The sequence below is a fragment of the Phyllobates terribilis genome, unplaced genomic scaffold, assembly GCF_046119375.1.
Source record: "Phyllobates terribilis strain yellow unplaced genomic scaffold, ASM4611937v1 Scaffold_14__1_contigs__length_39327217, whole genome shotgun sequence".
Lineage (NCBI taxonomy): Eukaryota > Metazoa > Chordata > Amphibia > Anura > Dendrobatidae > Phyllobates > Phyllobates terribilis.
In genome coordinates this window covers 29335092-29358109 of record NW_027362774.1, presented here as the reverse complement: position 1 = coordinate 29358109, position 23018 = coordinate 29335092, and the positions used below count along the sequence as shown (strand labels likewise).

The following is a 23018-nucleotide window of genomic DNA, read 5'->3' as shown; positions in this document are numbered from 1 at the left end:
AGGGGCCCTGGGAATACAGGAGAGAGAGGGGCCCCGGGGATACAGGGTGGAGAGAGAGGGGCCCCGGGGATACAGGGTGGAGAGAGAGGGGCCCCGGGAATGCAGGGGGGAGAGAGAGGGGGGTCCCGGGAATACAGGGGGGAGAGAGAGAGGGGGGCCCCGGGAATACAGGGGGGAGAGAGAGAGGGGGGCCCCGGGAATACAGGGGGGAGAGAGAGAGGGGGGCCCCGGGAATACAGGGGGGAGAGAGAGAGGGGGGCCCTGGGAATACAGGGGGGAGAGAGAGAGAGGGGGGCCCTGGGAATACAGGGGGGAGAGAGAGAGAGGGGGGCCCCGGGAATACAGGGGGGAGAGAGAGAGGGGGGCCCTGGGAATACAGGGGGGAGAGAGAGAGAGGGGGGCCCCGGGAATACAGGGGGGAGAGAGAAAGAGGGGGGCCCCGGGAATACAGGGGGGAGAGAGAGGGGGGCCCCGGGAATACAGGGGGGAGAGAGAGAGAGGGGGGCCCCGGGAATACAGGGGGGAGAGAGAGAGGGGGGCCCCGGGAATACAGGGGGGAGAGAGAGAGAGGGGCCCCGGGAATACAGGGGGGAGAGAGAGAGGGGCCCCGGGAATACAGGGGGGAGAGAGAGAGGGGCCCCGGGAATACAGGGGGGAGAGAGAGAGAGAGAGAGAGGGGCCCTGGGAATACAGGAGAGAGAGGGGCCCCGGGCCGGGAATGCAGGGGGGAGAGAGAGGGGGGCCCCGGGAATACAGGGGGGAGAGAGAGAGAGAGGGGCCCCGGGGATACAGGGTGGACAGAGAGGGGCCCCGGGAATGCAGGGGGAAGAGAGAGGGGCCCCGGGAATGCAGGGGGGAGAGAGAGGGGCCCCGGGTCTCCTAGCGGTCGGTGTGCGGCCCCCACAGAACGACTTTTCTGTTTTTTCTTTTACACCGTCGGTCGGTGAGAACGCAGCTGTGGGTCTACGTGCAGATGATCCCAGGAGGTGTAGAGCCGCTCGGGGCATGCTGTGCGTTGTAGTTCTTGGGCTGTGGTGAGGCCGGGGAATGCTCTTCTTTGGGATAATGTTGACGGTGGGATGTGACATTGGGGGGGATTTGTGTGGCGGGGGGAGGGTGTGTGATGTCATCGTCCCTTGCTGTGGTTTGGCTCTGCACGTGACATCACAGCGCTCTGCTGTGATTACCCCTGTGGTGTCTGTGTCCTGTGGTCTCGTGGCTTTCTTAGGTGGTACACAGCACAGGTGGTTACCGGAGATGCCTTACAGGAGTAGTAGTCTATGTGTTATGTCACGCTCACATCCGGCGGCTGCGCGGAGGGGATCTCTGCTTCGTCCTGTGGATCGGGCGTGGTGGAGCCCTGTGCGGGTCCATGAACAGTCGGGGGAGACGTCATGGGTGGGCCTGTCTGTGGATCGGCAGCAGATGGCGCTGTAATGTGATCCCTCCAGCTGCTGTGAGTGGCCCGGTCAGTGCGGCACCAGTAGCAGGTGTGATCGCGGCACGTGCAGAGCAGCTGTCCGGGAGGACGCCCCCTGGTGGCTGCACCACTCCACCGTGTCTGCAGCTCGGCCTCTGTACCACGGTGGTCACTGCTTTCCGTCATGTGCGTTTTGTTTTGCAGGTGCCATGTTTCTGACCGGTTGGACGGGCTGAGGATCCTGTTCACAGCTCAGGAATCGGCCCATTTAAAGACATTTACCTGTCTGCGGAGACCAGAGGGGAATAATGGTGATTTTGCGCCGGGCTCGGCCGCCTGCTTCCGCCCCAACCAGCAATGAATCTTGACTCGCTCTCGCTGGCCTTGTCTCAAATCAGCTACCTGGTGGACAACCTAACGAAGAAGAATTACCGTGCCAGCCAGCTGGAAATACAACACGTGAGTGGGGGGCTCTGCTCGTGTATGTGTGGAGGGGGGGACCGGGCAGCGGCTCGTAGATGTGTGGAGGGGGGGAGCGGGCAGCGGCGTGTGGAGGGGGGGAGCGGGCAGCGGCGTGTGGAGGGGGGGAGCGGGCAGCGGCGTGTGGAGGGGGGGAGCGGGCAGCGGTGTGTGGAGGGGGGGAGCGGGCAGCGGCGTGTGGAGGGGGGAGCGGGCAGCGGCTCGTGGGCGTGTGGAGGGGGGGGCGGGCAGCGGCTCGTGGATGTGTGGAGGGGGGGAGCGGGCAGCGGCGTGTGGAGGGGGGGGCCGGGCAGCGGCTCGTGGGCGTGTGGAGGGGGGGAGCGGGCAGCGGCTCCTGGATGTGTGGAGGGGGGGAGCGGGCACCGTCTCTTGTATGTATGGGGGAGCGGCTTGTTCCGGTCAGGCGTGGGTTTGGGGGGTGTGATGGATTTGCAGTCTTCTTGCGGAGCGGCCGCGGATCAGTAATGGAGCAGCCGCCCTGGTTTCCAGCGGCTCGGACTGTAGGAGGCGGTGCTGCACTCAGCCGTGTCTTCTTCTCCACCAGATCGTGAATCGGCACGGCCCGGAGGCAGACAGGCACCTGTTACGCTGTCTATTCTCTCATGTGGATTTCAGTGGCGATGGTAAAAGCAGCGGGAAAGATTTCCATCAGGTGGGTGACCAGTGTGATGGGGCGCGGGGGGCGTCTCGTGGAGCCGTCTCTCACATGTCTCTTTCCTGTAGACACAGTTTTTGATCCAGGAGTGCGCGTCCCTGATCACCAAACCCAATTTCATCTCCACCCTCGCGTACGCCATCGACAATCCCTTGCACTATCAGAAGGTAAGTGTATGGGGGAGCTGGACCCTGGTGGAGGGGGCTGGCCACGTGTGTATTTGTGGGGGTGCTGGGCCTCATGGGGTCTCCCTTGTGTTGTAGAGCCTGAAGCCGTCTCCTCATCTCTTCACCCAGCTGAGTAAAGTTCTGAAGCTTAGCAGAGTCCAAGAAGTAAGTTTTGTCCTCACTGGTGCAGCGGTCCGTGGTCCCAGGGGTCTGTGCGCCGTGGCCCTGGGGGTCTGTGCGCTGTGTCCAGCCTGTACTTGAGGCTTTCCGGCCTTTCTCTTCCAGGTCATCTTCGGCTTGGCTCTTTTGAACTCCTCCAGCTCGGAGCTGCGGGGTTTTGGTGAGTATTGCACTGGCCACGGGTTACTCACCCCTGTGATCTGCGTCTCACATGAAGATCGGCTGAGTCTCTGGCGGATCGTCGGACCCTCGCCGGCTCTCTGGAGTTCGTGGTTTCTTCAGTCCTCTGTTTAGCAGCTGTTCATGGTCACGGCTTCTTTTTTCCTAGCTGTGCAGTTTGTGAAGCAGAAGCTCCCCGATCTCCTGCGCTCTTACGTGGACGTGGACGTAGGGGGAAGCCAAGAAGGTGGATTCCAAGACATCGCCATAGAGGTCCTGCACCTCCTCCTCTCCAATCTCCTTTTCGGCCAGAAGGGAGCCTTCGGGGTCGGACAGGAGCAGATTGTAGCTTTCCTCAAGACTCTCCGCAGAGGTTTGTTGTGAGCGGGTATCGGCTGCCGGCGTAGCCTCCTCGGCAGGGGGTGGGCTGCCGGCGTAGCCTCCAGTACGCCCGCTGTCTGTAGGGGGCCGCACATGCACATTGGTGATTCATCACTCGCTTGTCTCTGTTGGTGGCGCTCGTCCCCGCAGCTTCGTCCTCCTCATTTGTTCCCTCTCTGTCGCAGATTTCCCCCAGGAGCGCTGTCCGGTGGTGCTTGCACCACTCCTCTACCCTGAAAAACGGGACATCCTGGTGGACCGGATTCTTTCTGACTCTGGGGGAATCACGAAAACCATGATGGACAGTTCCCTGGCCGACTTCATGCAGGAAGTGGGCTACAGCTTCTGTGCCAGGTCAGTGTGCGGAGGAGGGGAGCTGCCAGCTGTAGATGCACCGGTGGTTGGGGGAGTGCCCGTGTCGGGTGGGCGTGCGCTGTGTGGCCGGGTCGGCTGCTGATGGGGTCCCTGTGTCGGGTGGGCGTGCGGTGTGTGGCCGGGTCGGCTGCTGATGGGGTCCCTGTGTCGGGTGGGCGTGCGGTATGTGGCCGGGTCGGCTGCTGATGGGGTCCCTGTGTCGGCTGGGCGTGCGGTGTGTGGCCGGGTCGGCTGCTGATGGGGTCCCTGTGTCGGGTGGGCGTGCGGTGTGTGGCCGGGTCGGCTGCTGATGGGGTCCCTGTGTCGGCTGGGCGTGCGGTGTGTGGCCGGGTCGGCTGCTGATGGGGTCCCTGTGTCGGCTGGGCGTGCGGTGTGTGGCCGGGTCGGCTGCTGATGGGGTCCCTGTGTCGGCTGGGCGTGCGGTGTGTGGCCGGGTCGGCTGCTGATGGGGTCCCTGTGTCGGGTGGGCGTGCGGTGTGTGGCCGGGTCGGCTGCTGATGGGGTCCCTGTGTCGGGTGGGCGTGCGGTGTGTGGCCGGGTCGGCTGCTGATGGGGTCCCTGTGTCGGGTGGGCGTGCGGTGTGTGGCCGGGTCGGCTGCTGATGGGGTCCCTGTGTCGGGTGGGCGTGCGGTGTGTGGCCGGGTCGGCTGCTGATGGGGTCCCTGTGTCGGGTGGGCGTGCGGTGTGTGGCCGGGTCGGCTGCTGATGGGGTCTCTGTGTCGGGTGGGCGTGCGGTGTGTGGCCGGGTCGGCTGGTGATGCCGCCTCGCTGTCTTTCAGTGTGGAGGAATGCCGCAATATCATCGTTCAGTTTGGTGTCCGGGAGGTGACTGCTGCGCAGGTGGCCCGGGTGTTGGGGATGATGGCCCGGACACACTCGGGGCTGACGGACGGGATCTCCCTCCAGGTGAGTGCACGCTCGCGGTACGAGCGGCTGTGGCGTTTGAGCCGTGGCTGACGTGTCCTTGTTTTGTAGTCCATCTCCCCTCCTGGCAGTGGGATCTGGAGCGATGGTAAAGATAAAAGCGACAGTGTGCAGGCCCACACCTGGAACGTGGAGGTCTTCATCGATGTGGTGAAGGAGCTGGTAGGTGCCTGGCCGCAGAGAGGACGGACGACAGAGGACTTGCTGCCGTCTCTTCCTTTCTTCCACACAACTTTTTCTTCCCGCAGAATCCGAGCTTGAACTTCAAGGACGTGATCTACGAGCTGGATAATCCCGTGTTCCTGATCCGTGACAGCAAAGCCCTCCAGACGGTGGTGTACGGCATCCAGCGGGGCCTGGGCCTGGACGTGTTCCCTGCCGATCTGATCTACAGGGCCTGGAAGCACGCGGAGGGCCAGGTACGTACGGGGGTCTGCGGTGGTGGCGGTCTGGGGTCTCCTCCATTAGCGGACTCCTGACCCCGCTCTCTCTCAGCTCTCCTTCATCCAGTACTCCCTGATGAACCCAGACATCTTCTGCTTTGCGGATTACCCGTGTCATGCGGTGGCCACAGACATCCTGAAGGCCCCCCCTGAGGATGACAATCGTGAGATTGCCACTTGGTGAGACGGCGGAGCGTGGGGATCTGCTGGGGGTAGCAGTTGTGCCGCAGACAGCTGACTTTATGTTCCCGGTTTAGGAAAAGTCTGGAGCTGATCGAGTCGCTGCTTCGGCTGGCGGAGGTGGGACTGTACGAGCAAGTGAAGCAGCTCTTCAGCTATCCCATCAAGCACTGCCCGGACATGCTGGTGCTGGCGCTGCTCCAGATCAACCCGTCCTGGAACACCCTGCGCCACGAGCTCATCTCCACCCTCATGCCCATATTCCTGGGCAACCATCCCAACTCTGCCATCATCCTGCACTATGCATGGCACGGGCAGGTGAGCGCAGCTCCGACGCCGGGACGCTGACGATCAGGAAATGTGATTGTATGGGGCTGTACTCTGCTCGCCCCTCGCTGACATGCCGTGCCCTATAGGGGGCAGGCTATGGGCAGCGGGGCCCTTCCTCAGATCTACCATGGACGTGCATAGAGGCCTTCATGCTCTGCCTCCTCTCCTTTCACAGTAGCGGGAGACGGATCGGGGGGACGCTCAGTATATTGCCGTCTGGGTCGGGAGACCCCTTCTACGCGGCTGCTGCAGACCACAGCTTTAACCCTCTGTGCTCCTTACAGGGCCAGTCTCCCTCCATCCGGCAGCTGATCATGCACGCCATGGCGGAGTGGTACATGCGTGGGGAGCAGTACGATCAGGCTCGGCTTTCTCGTATACTTGATGTTGCCCAAGACTTAAAGGTTAGTGGTGCTGGTCTGGAGCCAGTTACTGGTTCTTGGTGTGCGGTGGTCAGTAGGGATGAAATGATGCGGGTCCGGAGCCCCTTACTGGCTTTTGGATGCGGTGACCTCCCGCGGTGGCCAGTAACTGGTGGCTTGTGCTCTTGTCCAGGCCTTGTCGATGCTGCTGAACGCTACCCCGTTTGCCTTTGTCATTGACCTCGCTGCACTCGCCTCCCGACGGGAATACCTCAAACTGGACAAATGGCTGACTGACAAGATCCGGGAGCACGGGGTAACGCTCGCTCTGGGGAACGCTCGCTCTGGGGGCGCTTCTTTCGTTGAGCCCAGGCTTCACGCTTCTCCTCATTTCCAGGAGCCCTTCGTCCAGGCCTGCATGACCTTCCTCAAACGACGTTGTCCTTCCATTCTCGGTGGCATTGCTCCAGAGAAGGACCAGCCGAAAAGCTCCCAGCTTCCTCCGGAGACACTGGCCACCATGCTGGCGTGCCTGCAGGCCTGTGCAGGGTAGGTCCATGCCTGCTTGCCGGGGTGGTGAGCCAGGGTCGTCTGAGCGCTGTGGCTGTAACCTGTCCTCTTATAGGAGCGTGACCCAGGAGCTGTCGGAGACCATTCTCACTATGGTCGCCAACTGCAGTAATGTGGTGAACAAGGCTCGTCAGCCGCCCCCCGGGGTCATGCCCAAAGGTCGTCCCCCCAGCACCAGCAGCCTGGACGCCATCTCTCCGGTCCAGGTAACCTGTGTGTGTGTGTGTGTGACACCCTCTGCGCCGTGTGTGTGTGTGACACCCTCTGCGCCGTGTGTGTGTGTGACACCCTCTGCGCCGTGTGTGTGTGTGACACCCTCTGCGCTGTGTGTGTGTGTGACACCCTCTGCGCCGTGTGTGTGCGTGTGTGTGACGCCCTCTGCGCCCTGTGTGTGTGACGCTCTCTGCGCCCTGTGTGTGTGACGCCCTCTGCGCCCTGTGTGTGTGACGCCCTCTGCGCCCTGTGTGTGTGACGCCCTCTGCGCCCTGTGTGTGTGACGCCCTCTGCGCCCTGTGTGTGTGACGCCCTCTGCGCCCTGTGTGTGTGACGCCCTCTGCGCCGTGTGTGTGACGCCCTCTGCGCCGTGTGTGTGACGCCCTCTGCGCCCTGTGTGTGTGACGCCCTCTGCGCCCTGTGTGTGTGACGCCCTCTGCGCCCTGTGTGTGTGACGCCCTCTGCGCCCTGTGTGTGTGACGCCCTCTGCGCCCTGTGTGTGTGACGCCCTCTGCGCCCTGTGTGTGTGACGCCCTCTGCGCCCTGTGTGTGTGACGCCCTCTGCGCCCTGTGTGTGTGACGCCCTCTGCGCCCTGTGTGTGTGACGCCCTCTGCGCCCTGTGTGTGTGACGCCCTCTGCGCCCTGTGTGTGTGACGCCCTCTGCGCCCTGTGTGTGTGACGCCCTCTGCGCCCTGTGTGTGTGACGCCCTCTGCGCCCTGTGTGTGTGACGCCCTCTGCGCCCTGTGTGTGTGACGCCCTCTGCGCCCTGTGTGTGTGACGCCCTCTGCGCCCTGTGTGTGTGACGCCCTCTGCGCCCTGTGTGTGTGACGCCCTCTGCGCCCTGTGTGTGTGACGCCCTCTGCGCCCTGTGTGTGTGACGCCCTCTGCGCCCTGTGTGTGTGACGCCCTCTGCGCCCTGTGTGTGTGACGCCCTCTGCGCCCTGTGTGTGTGACGCCCTCTGCGCCCTGTGTGTGTGACGCCCTCTGCGCCCTGTGTGTGTGACGCCCTCTGCGCCCTGTGTGTGTGACGCCCTCTGCGCCCTGTGTGTGTGACGCCCTCTGCGCCCTGTGTGTGTGACGCCCTCTGCGCCCTGTGTGTGTGACGCCCTCTGCGCCCTGTGTGTGTGACGCCCTCTGCGCCCTGTGTGTGTGACGCCCTCTGCGCCCTGTGTGTGTGACGCCCTCTGCGCCCTGTGTGTGTGACGCCCTCTGCGCCCTGTGTGTGTGACGCCCTCTGCGCCCTGTGTGTGTGACGCCCTCTGCGCCCTGTGTGTGTGACGCCCTCTGCGCCCTGTGTGTGTGACGCCCTCTGCGCCCTGTGTGTGTGACGCCCTCTGCGCCCTGTGTGTGTGACGCCCTCTGCGCCCTGTGTGTGTGACGCCCTCTGCGCCCTGTGTGTGTGACGCCCTCTGCGCCCTGTGTGTGTGACGCCCTCTGCGCCCTGTGTGTGTGACGCCCTCTGCGCCCTGTGTGTGTGACGCCCTCTGCGCCCTGTGTGTGTGACGCCCTCTGCGCCCTGTGTGTGTGACGCCCTCTGCGCCCTGTGTGTGTGACGCCCTCTGCGCCCTGTGTGTGTGACGCCCTCTGCGCCCTGTGTGTGTGACGCCCTCTGCGCCCTGTGTGTGCGTGTGACGCCCTCTGCGCCCTGTGTGTGCGTGTGACGCCCTCTGCGCCCTGTGTGTGCGTGTGACGCCCTCTGCGCCCTGTGTGTGCGTGTGACGCCCTCTGCGCCCTGTGTGTGCGTGTGACGCCCTCTGCGCCCTGTGTGTGCGTGTGACGCCCTCTGCGCGTGTGACGCCCTCTGCGTGTGTGACGCCCTCTGCGCCCTGTGTGTGCGTGTGACGCCCTCTGCGCCCTGTGTGTGCGTGTGACGCCCTCTGCGCCCTGTGTGTGCGTGTGACGCCCTCTGCGCGTGTGACGCCCTCTGCGCCCTCTGCGCCCTGTGTGTGCGTGTGACGCCCTGTGTGTGTGTGTGACGCCCTCTGCGCCCTGTGTGTGTGTGTGTCGCCCTCTGCGCCCTGTGTGTGTGTGTGATGCCCTCTGCGCCCTGTGTGCGTGTGACGCCCTCTGCGCCCTGTGTGTGCGTGTGACGCCCTCTGCGCGTGTGACGCCCTCTGCGCCCTCTGCGCCCTGTGTGTGCGTGTGACGCCCTGTGTGTGTGTGACGCCCTCTGCGCCCTGTGTGTGTGTGTGTCGCCCTCTGCGCCCTGTGTGTGTGTGTGATGCCCTCTGCGCCCTGTGTGCGTGTGACGCCCTCTGCGCCCTGTGTGTGCGTGTGACGCCCTCTGCGCCCTGTGTGTGTGTGCGTGTGACGCCCTCTGCGCCCTGTGTGTGTGTGCGTGTGACGCCCTCTGCGCCGTGTGCGTGTGACGCCCTCTGCGCCGTGTGTGTGTGACGCCCTGTGTGTGTGTGTGGCGCCCTGTGTGTGTGTGTGACGCCCTCTGCGCCCTGTGTGTGTGTGTGACGCCCTGTGTGTGTGTGTGACGCCCTGTGTGTGTGTGTGACGCCCTCTGCGCCCTGTGTGTGTGTGTGACGCCCTCTGCGCCCTGTGTGTGTGTGTGACGCCCTCTGCGCCCTGTGTGTGTGACGCCCTCTGCGCCCTGTGTGTGTGTGTGACGCCCTCTGCGCCCTGTGTGTGTGACGCCCTCTGCGCCCTGTGTGTGTGTGTGACGCCCTCTGCGCCCTGTGTGTGTGTGACGCCCTCTGCGCCCTGTGTGTGTGTGACGCCCTCTGCGCCCTGTGTGTGTGTGTGACGCCCTCTGCGCCCTGTGTGTGTGTGTGACGCCCTCTGCGCCCTGTGTGTGTGTGTGACGCCCTCTGCGCCCTGTGTGTGTGTGTGTGACGCCCTCTGCGCCCTGTGTGTGTGTGTGTGACGCCCTCTGCGCCCTGTGTGTGTGTGTGTGACGCCCTCTGCGCCCTGTGTGTGTGTGTGTGACGCCCTCTGCGCCCTGTGTGTGTGTGTGTGACGCCCTCTGCGCCCTGTGTGTGTGTGTGACGCCCTCTGCGCCCTGTGTGTGACGCCCTCTGCGCCCTGTGTGTGACGCCCTCTGCGCCCTGTGTGTGTGTGTGACGCCCTGTGTGTGTGTGTGACGCCCTGTGTGTGTGTGTGTGACGCCCTCTGCGTGTGTGTGTGACGCCCTCTGCGTGTGTGTGTGACGCCCTCTGCGCCCTGTGTGTGTGTGTGTGACGCCCTCTGCGCCCTGTGTGTGTGTGTGACGCCCTCTGCGCCCTGTGTGTGTGACGCCCTCTGCGCCCTGTGTGTGTGTGTGACGCCCTCTGCGCCCTGTGTGTGACGCCCTTTGCGCCCTGTGTGTGTGTGACACCCTCTGCACCCTGTGTGTGTGTGTGTGTGACGCCCTCTGCGCCGCGTGTGTGTGTGTGGCGCCCTGTGTGTGTGTGTGACGCCCTCTGCGCCCTGTGTGTGTGTGACGCCCTCTGCGCCCTGTGTGTGTGTGACGCCCTCTGCGCCCTGTGTGTGTGTGACGCCCTCTGCACCCTGTGTGTGTGTGTGTGACGCCCTCTGCACCCTGTGTGTGTGTGTGTGTGTGACGCCCTCTGCGCCGCGTGTGTGTGACGCCCTCTGCGCCGCGTGTGTGTGTGACCCTCTGCGCCGTGTGTGGCGCCCTGTGTGTGTGTGACGCCCTCTGCGCCGCGTGTGTGTGTGTGTGTGACCCTCTGCGCTGTGTGTGTGTGTGACACCCTCTGCGCTGTGACGGTCGCTCTCTTCCCGCTGTTATTCTTCCCTCTTCTCCGTTAGATTGACCCTCTGGCTGCCATGGCTTCGCTCAGCATAGGTGGTCCCGCGGCTCCTCACACACAGAGTTTGCCCGCTTTCCCCCCGAACTTGGGCTCGGCCTTCAGCACCCCACAATCACCAGCAAAGGCGTTTCCCTCCCTGTCCACCCCGAATCAAGCCACAGCGTTCAGCGGCCTCGGGGGTCTGTCCTCCCAGCTACCAGGTACGGTGCTGTCCACCCCTCAGCCAGCGGCTCTCGCGGGGGTCTTTGTAACGGTGCTGTCTCTTCAGGTGGGCTCGGCACCGCCAGCCTCTCTGCGATGGGCTCTGGAGGTTTGGGGCTTCCTCCTGTCAGCAGCGACCCGTTTGGACAGAGAAAGCTCAGCACTTCTGGACTCAGTCAGCCGACGTTCCAGCAGAGTAAGTTCTGGGTCCCTCCGTGATGGTCCCTCCGTGGCTCGGTTTTGTGCGCTCACCTCTCGCCATCTATCCACTCCAGCTGATCTGTCTCAGGTGTGGCCGGAGGCGAACCAGCACTTTACCAAGGAGATCGATGATGAGGCCAATAGCTACTTCCAGCGGATTTACAACCAGCCGCCGCACCCCACCATGTCTGTGGATGAGGTAAGTTTCCCCCCCCCCCAGCCCTTTGCCTCCGAACCCCCCCCCCCCCCCCCCCCCCCCCCCGGCCCTTTGCCTCCGCCTCCCTCCCCCCCCCCGGCCCTTTGCCTCCGAGACTCCTCCCCCCCCCCGGCCCTTTGCCTCCGCCTCCCCCCGGCCGCCTTTTGCCTGGACCCCGGCCTCCCCTGGCCTGTAGATGCTCCGGACTCATCTTGCCGTTTGTTTCTTCAGGTCCTGGAAATGCTGCAGAGGTTCAAGGATTCCAACATCAAGCGGGAGCGGGAGGTCTTCAATTGCATGCTCCGAAACCTCTTTGAGGAATATCGCTTCTTCCCCCAGTACCCGGACAAGGAGCTGCACATCACCGCCTGCCTGTTTGGTGGCATCATCGAGAAGGGACTCGTCACTTACATGGCGCTGGGGCTGGCCCTGCGCTACGTCCTGGAGGCGCTCCGCAAACCTTACGGATCCAAAATGTATTTCTTCGGCATCGCTGCACTAGATAGGTTCAAAAACAGGCAAGTTGGTGGTCCGGGGGGCACCAAGACTGCTTCAGCACCTCTTGTCTCAGAATGTAAGATACCTCCACCTTGTGGACTAGTGATGTGCAGGCTCACACTTGTAGTGCTGCAGATTTCTGATAGTCTGAGGATTGCACTGAGTGAACCAAGACTTCACACCACGTCTCCGTCCTGCTGTTACTGGCCAGTCACAGATTGTATGGCCTTTATATATTGCTCAATTCTGCAAAAGTAATCATACCCCAGGCTGGGGGGCCGCGATCCTGGGCTGGAGGGGTCTGTGACGTCCCAGCATAGATGAGGCCATGATGTAAAAGCCATTCAATATGTCTTGACACACGGCATCTGTGAATCCGGGGGCGCTGTGTCCTGGCCGGGGGCGCTGTGGCCGTGTCCTTATGTGCATCATGTTGTCCTCTTGCTCTTCCAGATTGAAAGATTACCCGCAGTATTGTCAGCACTTGGCTTCAATCAGTCACTTTATCCAGTTCCCTCATCACCTGCAGGAGGTGCGTGTCTCCGGCCCCCGCGCTCTGTCTGTCCGTCCTCTCCGGCGCTGTCCTTCCATCCTCCTAATGTCGCCCTCCTCTTCCTCAGTACATAGAGTACGGCCAGCAGTCCCGGGATCCTCCGGTGAAGATGCAGGGCTCGATCACCACTCCGGGAAGCATTGCACTTTCCCAGGCTCAGGCTCAGGCCCAGGTCCCAGCCAAAGCTCCACTTCCCGGTCCGGTGAGCACGAACGCTGTCACCACCTCTACCGCTACCACGTCAGCCAAAACCATCACAATCACCAGACCCACTGGGGTCAGCTTTAAGAAGGATGTGCCGGTAAGGATCCAGCGAGCCTCTCGTATGTGTCGTGACGCGCTTGCATCTGTCTCTAATCTGCTGCTCTCCATCCAGCCGTCCATCAACACCACCAACATAGACACGCTGCTGGTGGCCACCGACCAGACGGAGAGGATTGTGGAGCCGCCGGAGAATGTGCAGGAGAAGATCGCCTTCATCTTCAATAACCTGTCCCAGTCCAACATGACGCAGAAGGTGCGCACTCGGAGGGGCCGCGGGGGTCTTATCATGGGCATATAGAGATCTTCAGCTCCTTGCTGCCTTAAAGGGGCCTTCCATCCTGTGGCGAGTGAGCACTGTGCGAGGTTTGATCAGTCGACTCTGCTCGTCCTCCGATGGCGGCTGCTCTGTGTCCTGGGCTGGGCGGCCATTTGTGGAATTCCTCGGGTGTATTCCCACTCATCTGCTCTGTGACAGGTGGAAGAGCTGAAGGAGACGGTGAAGGACGAGTTCATGCCGTGGGTGTCCCAGTATTTGGTGATGAAGAGGGTCAGCATCGAGCTGAACTTCCACAGCTTGTACTCCAACTTCCTGGACGCCCTGAAAAACCTGGAGTTCAATAAGATGGTTCTGGTGGAGACTTACCGGAACATCAAGGTGAGGATGGTGCCATGCTGCTGCCGCCCCATCCCCCGCCGGGGCCGTGTGCCGCTGCCACCGCTACCCTCTCCCCCCGCACCGTGGCCGTATGCTGCCGGTGGCTGATTGCACGTGTCCCCGCCAGGTGCTGCTGACGTCTGACAAAGCTGCTGCTAACTTCTCTGACCGCTCGCTGCTGAAGAACCTGGGCCACTGGCTGGGAATGATCACCCTGGCGAAGAACAAGCCCATCCTGCACACCGTGAGTAGTTGGCTCCTGGGCCCCTCTGCTCGCCTCGGCCACGTCTTAGTCTCTTCTTCCCGCAGGACCTGGATGTGAAGTCCTTGTTGCTGGAGGCCTATGTGAAGGGGCAGCAGGAGCTTCTCTACGTGGTGCCTTTTGTTGCCAAAGTGTTGGAGTCGAGCGTCAGGAGTGTGGTGCGTGCCGCCCGGGTACTGCCTGCTGGTATTGCCTGTTTTATGCTTTTTTCGGGTTGCTCACGGTTTTGGTTGCTTACAGGTTTTCCGGCCCCCGAATCCATGGACTATGGCGATCATGAATGTCCTGGCTGAGCTTCATCAGGAGCATGACCTGAAGGTGAGTTGTGGCCTGTGACCACTGTGAGAAGACCTTCATGAGAAGGCCACCATGAGAAGGCAGCTCTCGGCTCGTCCTTGTCTAACGCTGCCATCTTCTCAGCTGAATCTGAAGTTCGAGATTGAAGTTTTGTGTAAGAACCTGGCCATAGACTTCAACGACCTGAAGCCCGGCAGCCTCCTGAAGGACAAAGATCGTCTGAAATCATTGGACGAGCAACTCTCTGCCCCCAAGAAAGACGTGAAACTGCCAGAGGAGCTGCCGCCCATCACCAACGCCAATGAGTATGCCATCCGTACAGCGGGCAAGCTGTGGGCCTCTGTGGAGAAGCAGGAGTCTGACGCCGTGTTCACTGGTAGGGATTGGCGGCGGCTGTCCTCTCCTCTGTGTGAACGCTCTCTAACCTCGTCCTGTCATTTAGCTACGGCCACAGCGCCCCCGCCTAGCGCCACCTGCACGGCCACGGCTCCCCCTCAGCCGCAGTACAGCTACCACGACATCCATGTCTACTCTCTGGCGGGCCTTGCTCCTCACATCACTCTTAACCCCACGGTAGGTGCCTGTGGCCGCAAGCCCAGCCTCCCCTCTGCGGTCTTTATAGCCCCCCGTTGATGGCTTTTTTGCCCCCAGATCCCGCTCTTCCAGGCGCATCCTCAGCTCAAGCAGTGTGTGCGGCAGGCGATCGAGCGCGCGGTGCAGGAGCTGGTGCACCCGGTGGTCGACCGGTCCATCAAGATCGCAATGACCACGTGCGAGCAGATAGTGCGGAAGGATTTTGCTCTGGATTCTGAGGAGTCGCGGATGAGAGTGGCCGCCCACCACATGATGCGTAACCTGACCGCCGGCATGGCCATGATCACCTGCCGGGAGCCGCTGCTGATGAGCATCGCCACCAACCTGAAGAACAGCTTTGCCACGGCCATGCGGGTATGAGCGCTCAGCGGGTGCTGTTATCTCGCGCTCTGTGGCTCATTAATCAGTGGCGCCCTCTTCTGCAGGCGGCATCCCCCCAGCAGCGGGAGATGATGGAGCAGGCGGCGGCTCAACTCGCCCAGGACAACTGTGAACTGGCCTGCTGCTTCATCCAGAAGACGGCGGTGGAGAAGGCAGGGCCGGAGATGGACAAGAGACTGGCCACAGTAAGTCGCCCCCTGTATGTGTGAACGGGGGCGAATGTGAGGGGCAAACTGAGGAGGGCGAACATCTGCCAAGGACCAGCAATGGAGGAGGGTCTGTGGCGGCCGCGTGTCCGCTCTGTCATGGGGGCTATGCTGCAGTATAATCCTGCAATGCAGCAGAGCAGACTCCTCGCTGTGATTGGGGAGGGACGGACGTGATGTCTCGCTGTGATCGGGGACCGACGTGACGCCTCGCTGTGATCGGGGACGGACGGACGTGACGCCTCGCTGTGATCGGGGACGGACGGACGTGACGCCTCGCTGTGATCGGGGACGGACGGACGTGACGCCTCGCTGTGATCGGGGACGGACGGACGGACGTGACGCCTCGCTGTGATCGGGGACGGACGGACGTGACGCCTCGCTGTGATCGGGGACGGACGGACGTGACGCCTCGCTGTGATCGGGGACGGACGGACGTGACGCCTCGCTGTGATCGGGGACGGACGGACGTGACGCCTCGCTGTGATCGGGGACGGACGGACGTGACGCCTCGCTGTGATCGGGGACGGACGGACGTGACGCCTCGCTGTGATCGGGGACGGACGGACGTGACGCCTCGCTGTGATCGGGGACGGACGGACGTGACGCCTCGCTGTGATCGGGGACGGACGGACGTGACGCCTCGCTGTGATCGGGGACGGACGGACGTGACGCCTCGCTGTGATCGGGGACGGACGGACGTGACGCCTCGCTGTGATCGGGGACGGACGGACGTGACGCCTCGCTGTGATCGGGGACGGACGGACGTGACGCCTCGCTGTGATCGGGGACGGACGGACGTGACGCCTCGCTGTGATCGGGGACGGACGGACGTGACGCCTCGCTGTGATCGGGGACGGACGGACGTGACGCCTCGCTGTGATCGGGGACGGACGGACGTGACGCCTCGCTGTGATCGGGGACGGACGGACGTGACGCCTCGCTGTGATCGGGGACGGACGGACGTGACGCCTCGCTGTGATCGGGGACGGACGGACGTGACGCCTCGCTGTGATCGGGGACGGACGGACGTGACGCCTCGCTGTGATCGGGGACGGACGGACGGACGGACGTCTCGCTGTGATCGGGGACGGACGGACGGACGTGACGCCTCGCTGTGATCGGGGAGGGACGGACGGACGGACGTGACGCCTCGCTGTGATCGGGGAGGGACGGACGGACGGACGTGACGCCTCGCTGTGATCGGGGAGGGACGGACGGACGTGACGCCTCGCTGTGATCGGGGGGGGGACGGACGGACGTGACGCCTCGCTGTGATCGGGGGGGGGACGGACGGACGGACGTGACGCCTCGCTGTGATCGGGGGGGGGACGGACGGACGTGACGCCTCGCTGTGATCGGGGGGGGGACGGACGGACGTGACGCCTCGCTGTGATCGGGGGGGGGGACGGACGGACGTGACGCCTCGCTGTGATCGGGGAGGGGACGGACGGACGTGACGCCTCGCTGTGATCGGGGAGGGACGGACGGACGTGACGCCTCGCTGTGATCGGGGAGGGACGGACGGACGTGACGCCTCGCTGTGATCGGGGGGGGGACGGACGTGACGCCTCGCTGTGATCGGGGGGGGGACGGACGTGACGCCTCGCTGTGATCGGGGGGGGGGACGGACGGACGTGACGCCTCGCTGTGATCGGGGGGGGGACGGACGGACGTGACGCCTCGCTGTGATCGGGGGGGGGGACGGACGGACGTGACGCCTCGCTGTGATCGGGGGACGGACGGACGGACGTGACGCCTCGCTATGATCGGGGAGGGACGGACGGACGTGACGCCTTGCTGTGACTGGGGAGGGACTTTCTTTCTGTGACTCACGGCCCTGCTGTTTCACTTGCACAGGAGTTTGAGCTGAGGAAGCACGCCCGGCAGGAGGGCCGCCGTTACTGTGACCCCGTTGTGCTGACGTACCAGGCGGAGCGCATGCCGGAGCAGATCCGATTGAAGGTGAGATCCAATGTGCACAATGTCCTTCTGTAATGCAGTGAAGGCCGAGGCGACGTCTCTGCGTATGGCAGCTTCAGGTGCAGCAGATACTTGCAGTGTGGCCTCTGATGGGGGCAGAGCTGTGCTTGGGGTCAGGTGCAGCAGATACTTGCAGTATGGCCTCTGTGATGGGGGCAGAGCTGTGCTCGGGGTCAGGTGCAGCAGATACTTGCAGTGTGGCCTCTGTGATGGGGGCAGAGCTGTGCTCGGGGTCAGGTACAGCAGATACTTGCAGTGTGGCCTCTGATGGGGGCAGAGCTGTGCTCGGGGTCAGGTACAGCAGATACTTGCTGTGTGGCCTCTGTGATGGGGGCAGAGCTGTGCTCAGGGTCAGATACTTGCAGTGTGGCCTCTGTGATGGGGGCAGAGCTGTGCTAGGGGTCAGGTGCAGCAGATACTTGCAGTGTGGCCTTTGTGATGGGGGGCAGAGCTGTGCTCAGGGTCAGATACTTGCAGTGTGGCCTCTGTGATGGGGGGGCAGAGCTGTGCTCGGGGTCAGGTGCAGCAGATACTTGCAGTGTGGCCTCTGTGATGGGGGCAGAGCTGTGCTCGGGGTCAGGTGCAGCAGATACTTGCAGTGTGGCCTCTGTGATGGGGGCAGAGCTGTGCTCGGGGTCAGGTGCAGCAGATACTTGCAGTGTGGCCTCTGTGATGGGGGCAGAGCTGTGCTCGGGGTCAGGTACAGCAGATACTTGCTGTGTGGCCTCTGTGATGGGGGCAGAGCTGTGCTCAGGGTCAGATACTTGCAGTGTGGCCTCTGTGATGGGGGGCAGAGCTGTGCTCGGGGTCAGGTACAGCAGATACTTGCTGTGTGGCCTCTGTGATGGGGGCAGAGCTGTGCTCAGGGTCAGATACTTGCAGTGTGGCCTCTGTGATGGGGGCAGAGCTGTGCTCAGGATCAGATACTTGCAGTGTGGCCTCTGTGATGGGGGGCAGAGCTGTGCTCAGGATCAGATACTTGCAGTGTGGCCTCTGTGATGGGGGCAGAGCTGTGCTCAGGGTCACGTGCAGCAGATACTTGCAGTGTGGCCTCTGATGGGGGGCAGAGCTGTGCTCGGGGTCAGGTGCAGCAGATACTTGCAGTATGGCCTCTGTGATGGGGGCAGAGCTGAGCTCGGGGTCAGGTGCAGCAGATACTTGCAGTGTGGCCTCTGTGATGGGGGGCAGAGCTGAGCTCGGGGTCAGGTGCAGCAGATACTTGCAGTGTGGCCTCTGTGATAGGGGGCAGAGCTGAGCTCGGGGTCAGGTGCAGCAGATACTTGCAGTGTGGCCTCTGTGATGGGGGGCAGAGCTGAGCTCGGGGTCAGGTGCAGCAGATACTTGCAGTGTGGCCTCTGTGATGTGGGCAGAGCTGTGCCCGGGGTCAGGTGCAGCAGATACTTGCAGTGTGGCCTCTGTGATGGGGGCAGAGCTGTGCTCGGGGTCAGGTGCAGCAGATACTTGCAGTGTGGCCTCTGTGATGGGGGCAGAGCTGTGCTCGGGGTCAGGTACAGCTGATACTTGCAGTGTGGCCTCTGTGATGTGGGCAGAGCTGTGCTCGGGGTCAGGTGGAACAGATACCTGCAGTGTGGCCTCTGTGATGTGGGCAGAGCTGTGCCCGGGGTCAGGTGCAGCAGATACCTCAGTGTGGCCTCTGTGATGGGGGCAGAGCTGTTCTCAGGGTCAGGTGCAGCAGATACTTGCAGTGTGGCCTCTGTGATGGGGGGCAGAGCTGAGCTCGGGGTCAGGTGCAGCAGATACTTGCAGTATGGTCTCTGTGATGGGGGCAGAGCTGTGCTCGGGGTCAGGTGCAGCAGATACTTGCAGTATGGCCTCTGTGATGGGGGCAGAGCTGTGCTCGGGGTCAGGTGCAGCAGATACTTGCAGTGTGGCCTCTGTGATGGGGGCAGAGCTGTGCCCTGGGTCAGGTATAGCAGATACTTGCAGTATGGCCTCTGTGATGGGGGCAGAGCTGTGCCCTGGGTCAGGTGCAGCAGATACTTGCAGTGTGGCCTCTGTGATGGAGGCAGAGCTGTGCCCGGGGTCAGGTGCAGCAGATACTTGCAGTATGGCCTCTGTGATGGGGGCAGAGCTGTGCCCGGGGTCAGGTGCAGCAGATACTTGCAGTATGGCCTCTGTGATGGGGGCAGAGCTGTGCTCGGGGTCAGGTGCAGTGGATACTTGCAGTATGGCCTCTGTGATGGGGGCAGAGCTGTGCCCTGGGTCAGGTATAGCAGATACTTGCAGTATGGCTTCTGTGATGGGGGCAGAGCTGTGCCCTGGGTCAGGTATAGCAGATACTTGCAGTGTGGCCTCTGTGATGGGGGCAGAGCTGTGCTCCGTTTCAGGTGCAGCAGATACTTGCAGTATGGCCTCTGTGATGGGGGCAGAGCTGTGCTCCGGGGTCAGGTGCAGCAGATACTTGCAGTATGGCCTCTGTGATGGGGGCAGAGCTGTGCTCGGGGTCAGGTGCAGTGGATACTTGCAGTATGGCCTCTGTGATGGGGGCAGAGCTGTGCCCTGGGTCAGGTATAGCAGATACTTGCAGTATGGCCTCTGTGATGGGGGCAGAGCTGTGCCCTGGGTCAGGTATAGCAGATACTTGCAGTGTGGCCTCTGTGATGGGGGCAGAGCTGTGCTCTGTTTCAGGTGCAGCAGATACTTGCAGTATGGCCTCTGTGATGGGGGCAGAGCTGTGCCCGGGGTCAGGTGCAGCAGATACTTGCAGTATGGCCTCTGTGATGGGGGCAGAGCTGTGCTCCGGGTCAGGTGCAGCAGATACTTGCAGTGTGGCCTCTGTGATGGGGGGCAGAGCTGTGCTCCGGGTCAGGTGCAGCAGATACTTGCAGTATGGCCTCTGTGATGGGGGTAGAGCTGTGCTCCGGGTCAGGTGCAGCAGATACTTGCAGTATGGCCTCTGTGATGGGGGCAGAGCTGTGCCCGGGGTCAGGTGCAGCAGATACTTGCAGTGTGGCCTCTGTGATGGGGGCAGAGCTGTGCTCCGGGTCAGGTGCAGCAGATACTTGCAGTATGGCCTCTGTGATGGGGGCAGAGCTGTGCTCGGGGTCATGTGCAGCAGATACTTGCAGTATGGCCTCTGTGATGGGGGCAGAGCTGTGCTCCGGGTCAGGTGCAGCAGATACTTGCAGTATGGCCTCTGTGATGGGGGCAGAGCTGTGCCCGGGGTCAGGTGCAGCAGATACTTGCAGTGTGGCCTCTGTGATGGGGGCAGAGCTGTGCTCCGGGTCAGGTGCAGCAGATACTTGCAGTGTGGCCTCTGTGATGGGGGCAGAGCTGTGCTCCGGGTCAGGTGCAGCAGATACTTGCAGTATGGCCTCTGTGATGGGGGCAGAGCTGTGCTCGGGGTCAGGTGCAGCAGATACTTGCAGTATGGCCTCTGTGATGGGGGCAGAGCTGTGCCCGGGGTCAGGTGCAGCAGATACTTGCAGTGTGGCCTCTGTGATGGGGGCAGAGCTGTGCTCCGGGTCAGGTGCAGCAGATACTTGCAGTATGGCCTCTGTGATGGGGGCAGAGCTGTGCTCGGGGTCAGGTGCAGCAGATACTTGCAGTATGGCCTCTGTGATGGGGGCAGAGCTGTGCCCGGGGTCAGGTGCAGCAGATACTTGCAGTATGGCCTCTGTGATGGGGGCAGAGCTGTGCTCGGGGTCAGGTGCAGCAGATACTTGCAGTGTGGCCTCTGTGATGGGGGCAGAGCTGTGCTCCGGGTCAGGTGCAGCAGATACTTGCAGTATGGCCTCTGTGATGGGGGCAGAGCTGTGCCCGGGGTCAGGTGCAGTGGATACTTGCAGTTTTGTGTCTGGTGGTCTCTCTGGGCTGCTGGATAGCGAGATGCTCCTGTCCCTCTGTTCCTTCTTATCCGATGAGGTCTGACCCGATGGTGGAGGACCTCATGGAGCGCTCTGTAGCGCTGCCTGCCGCATGGTGAGTGCTGCGGCGGCCGTCTTGGTTTTTCCTGCTCCTCGTAGTGCGCCCCATCGAGGGGGGATTCCTTCTGTTAAATCGTGCTGTGCCGATCCAAACAAGATGAAAGCCGACATGAGACAACGCGACGTGTCCGGGAGAATCGCCCCCATCAGAACCTTCACAATCCCCCAAACGCTGCGTTTATTTCACAACCTGCCGGTCACATTCCCCATGAAAATACTCAGATACAATCCATCATATTAAAGTATATATGGCCGGAAAAACAGAGCAGACCCCTTATACATCCATATGGAGAAAGAGGACTAGGGCGCCCCTCAGTGGTGACATATTATACAGCAGCCACATTCAAACCATTGAGGTTTATGTGGATTAATAATGACGATACACTGGATACAAATGGAAAAACATTTCATAGGAATCCACAATCTGCCATCTTTCTCTTATTCATAGATCGCAGCCGGGCCTAATAGTAATAATTGTGGGGGCTGCTTTGGGCGTGCGGGTGCTGATTAACAATCTGAACCCTATAAATAGCTGTGAAGCCCCCAGAGACTGGAGCAGTGTAATGCGGACCTCCAGCTCCTGTGAATCGCAGTGATTGGTGCGGAGTAGAGGAGGGCATCTCCTGCTTCTCTACCATCGGGAATACGACTTTCCATATAAAGATCAGTATAAATATCCACCAATAAGACGCTCTGTACAGGAGAGATCTGACTCCCGCCCCCCCGAGCTCTACACCATGCGGCTCAGCCCCCCACAGCAGAGCCAGCCCAGGCTGTAGGGACCACCACATGCGGAGGAGACGTTCCCCTCTCTGGACGTACAATGCTCGATCGCCCGGGTCAGTGATGGGGACACCGTGCAGAAAGCTGCTATAGAGGGGTATTTCACGCCATATAGACCCTCGCAGATCTACCGCCGATCCCTGGGACGCAATCTCCCGTCTGATATCTCAGGTCAGCAGCATCCTGCTGACAATCACCGAGGAGCCCGCGCTGCTGACAATCACCTGCACTTGGCTCCGCACGAGCTTCAGACAGGGACTGTGCAGATCCTCACCGCTACTAAAAGCCCAAGCGACTGGAGAAATCCTAAATGTCCGTCATTAGCGGAGATTATAGCATTGGTGGATGAGAATAATTGCTTCATCTGCTGATAACGCACCACGATTCAGACTGAACACTGCGGATACGGCTGTCGTGTGTGCGCGCGCGGGCTGTCGTGTGTGTGCGCGCGCGGGCTGTCGTGTGTGTGCGCGCGCGGGCTGTCGTGTGTGTGTGCGCGCGGGCTGTCGTGTGTGCGCGCGCGGGCTGTCGTGTGTGCGCGCGCGGGCTGTCGTGTGTGCTGGGTGTCGTGCGCGGGCTGTCGTGTGTGCGCGCGCGGGCTGTCGTGTGTGTGTGCGCGCGCGGGCTGTCGTGTGTGCGCGCGCGGGCTGTCGTGCGTGCTGGGTGTCGTGCGCGGGTGTCATCTGTCATCAGCTTCTCCCCCTTTTACCCACAGTAATTTATGATGAGACGTTATTACTGTTTAGTCGTTAAACTACTGCGGAAAAATAAGAGACTCTGATGTGATGACGACTTACACTGATCGTCAATGTGATGTAAAATAGGACAACATACACTACTGATCAAAAGTTTGGGGTCATTTAGAAATTTCATTATTTTTGAAAGAAAAGCTGATTTTTTTCAATGAAGCCGACATTAAATGAATCAGAAATCCACTGTATACATTGTTAATGTGGTAAATGACTATTCTAGCTGCAAAAGTCTTGTTTTTATTGCAGTATCTACATAGGTGTATAGAGGCCCATTTCCAACAACCACCACTCCAGTGTTTTAATGGTGCATTGTGTTTGCTAACTGTGTAAGAAGCTAATGGATGTTTAGAAAACCCTTGCACAAGTATGTTAGCCCAGCTGAAAACGGTTTGGCTGATTTGAGAAGCTATAACATTGATCTTCCTTTGAGCTAGTTGAGAATCTGGAGCATTACATTTGTTTGTTCTATGAAACTCTCAAAATGGCCAAAAAAAGAGAACTTTCCTGTGAAACTCGACAGTCTATTCTTGTTCTTAGAAATGAAGGCTATTCCATGCGAGACAGTGCCAAGAAACTGAAGATTTCCTCCAACGGTGTGTACTACTCCCTTCAGAGGAGAGCACAAACAGGCTCTAACCAGAGAAGA

The 23018-nt window shown here is 61.4% G+C and overlaps 1 protein-coding gene across 2 annotated transcripts in view; it reads left to right on the top strand.

Annotated features, from left to right (window-relative positions):
• The window catches only part of CNOT1 (CCR4-NOT transcription complex subunit 1), a 37585-nt gene that overhangs the window by 5723 nt on the left and 8844 nt on the right, over nucleotides 1–23018 (top strand). The window contains exons 2-33 of one of the 2 annotated variants that reach the window (XM_073659818.1): nucleotides 1625–1879; nucleotides 2445–2552; nucleotides 2624–2722; nucleotides 2819–2887; nucleotides 3008–3062; nucleotides 3231–3434; nucleotides 3628–3796; nucleotides 4597–4723; nucleotides 4793–4903; nucleotides 4990–5160; nucleotides 5237–5364; nucleotides 5442–5682; nucleotides 5979–6098; nucleotides 6250–6372; nucleotides 6454–6605; nucleotides 6682–6832; nucleotides 10598–10799; nucleotides 10868–10996; nucleotides 11076–11200; nucleotides 11429–11715; nucleotides 12149–12227; nucleotides 12316–12549; nucleotides 12625–12765; nucleotides 12988–13167; nucleotides 13295–13411; nucleotides 13477–13587; nucleotides 13670–13747; nucleotides 13850–14102; nucleotides 14169–14299; nucleotides 14378–14674; nucleotides 14746–14886; nucleotides 16768–16872. In XM_073659818.1, coding sequence (XP_073515919.1) covers nucleotides 1778–1879; nucleotides 2445–2552; nucleotides 2624–2722; nucleotides 2819–2887; nucleotides 3008–3062; nucleotides 3231–3434; nucleotides 3628–3796; nucleotides 4597–4723; nucleotides 4793–4903; nucleotides 4990–5160; nucleotides 5237–5364; nucleotides 5442–5682; nucleotides 5979–6098; nucleotides 6250–6372; nucleotides 6454–6605; nucleotides 6682–6832; nucleotides 10598–10799; nucleotides 10868–10996; nucleotides 11076–11200; nucleotides 11429–11715; nucleotides 12149–12227; nucleotides 12316–12549; nucleotides 12625–12765; nucleotides 12988–13167; nucleotides 13295–13411; nucleotides 13477–13587; nucleotides 13670–13747; nucleotides 13850–14102; nucleotides 14169–14299; nucleotides 14378–14674; nucleotides 14746–14886; nucleotides 16768–16872 — 4740 coding nt within the window. In that variant the 5' untranslated portion in view covers nucleotides 1625–1777. Of the gene's footprint in view, nucleotides 1–1624; nucleotides 1880–2444; nucleotides 2553–2623; nucleotides 2723–2818; nucleotides 2888–3007; nucleotides 3063–3230; nucleotides 3435–3627; nucleotides 3797–4596; nucleotides 4724–4792; nucleotides 4904–4989; nucleotides 5161–5236; nucleotides 5365–5441; nucleotides 5683–5978; nucleotides 6099–6249; nucleotides 6373–6453; nucleotides 6606–6681; nucleotides 6833–10597; nucleotides 10800–10867; nucleotides 10997–11075; nucleotides 11201–11428; nucleotides 11716–12148; nucleotides 12228–12315; nucleotides 12550–12624; nucleotides 12766–12987; nucleotides 13168–13294; nucleotides 13412–13476; nucleotides 13588–13669; nucleotides 13748–13849; nucleotides 14300–14377; nucleotides 14675–14745; nucleotides 14887–16767; nucleotides 16873–23018 lie in introns of both variants that reach the window. The other variant, XM_073659817.1, reaches the window with a different exon arrangement.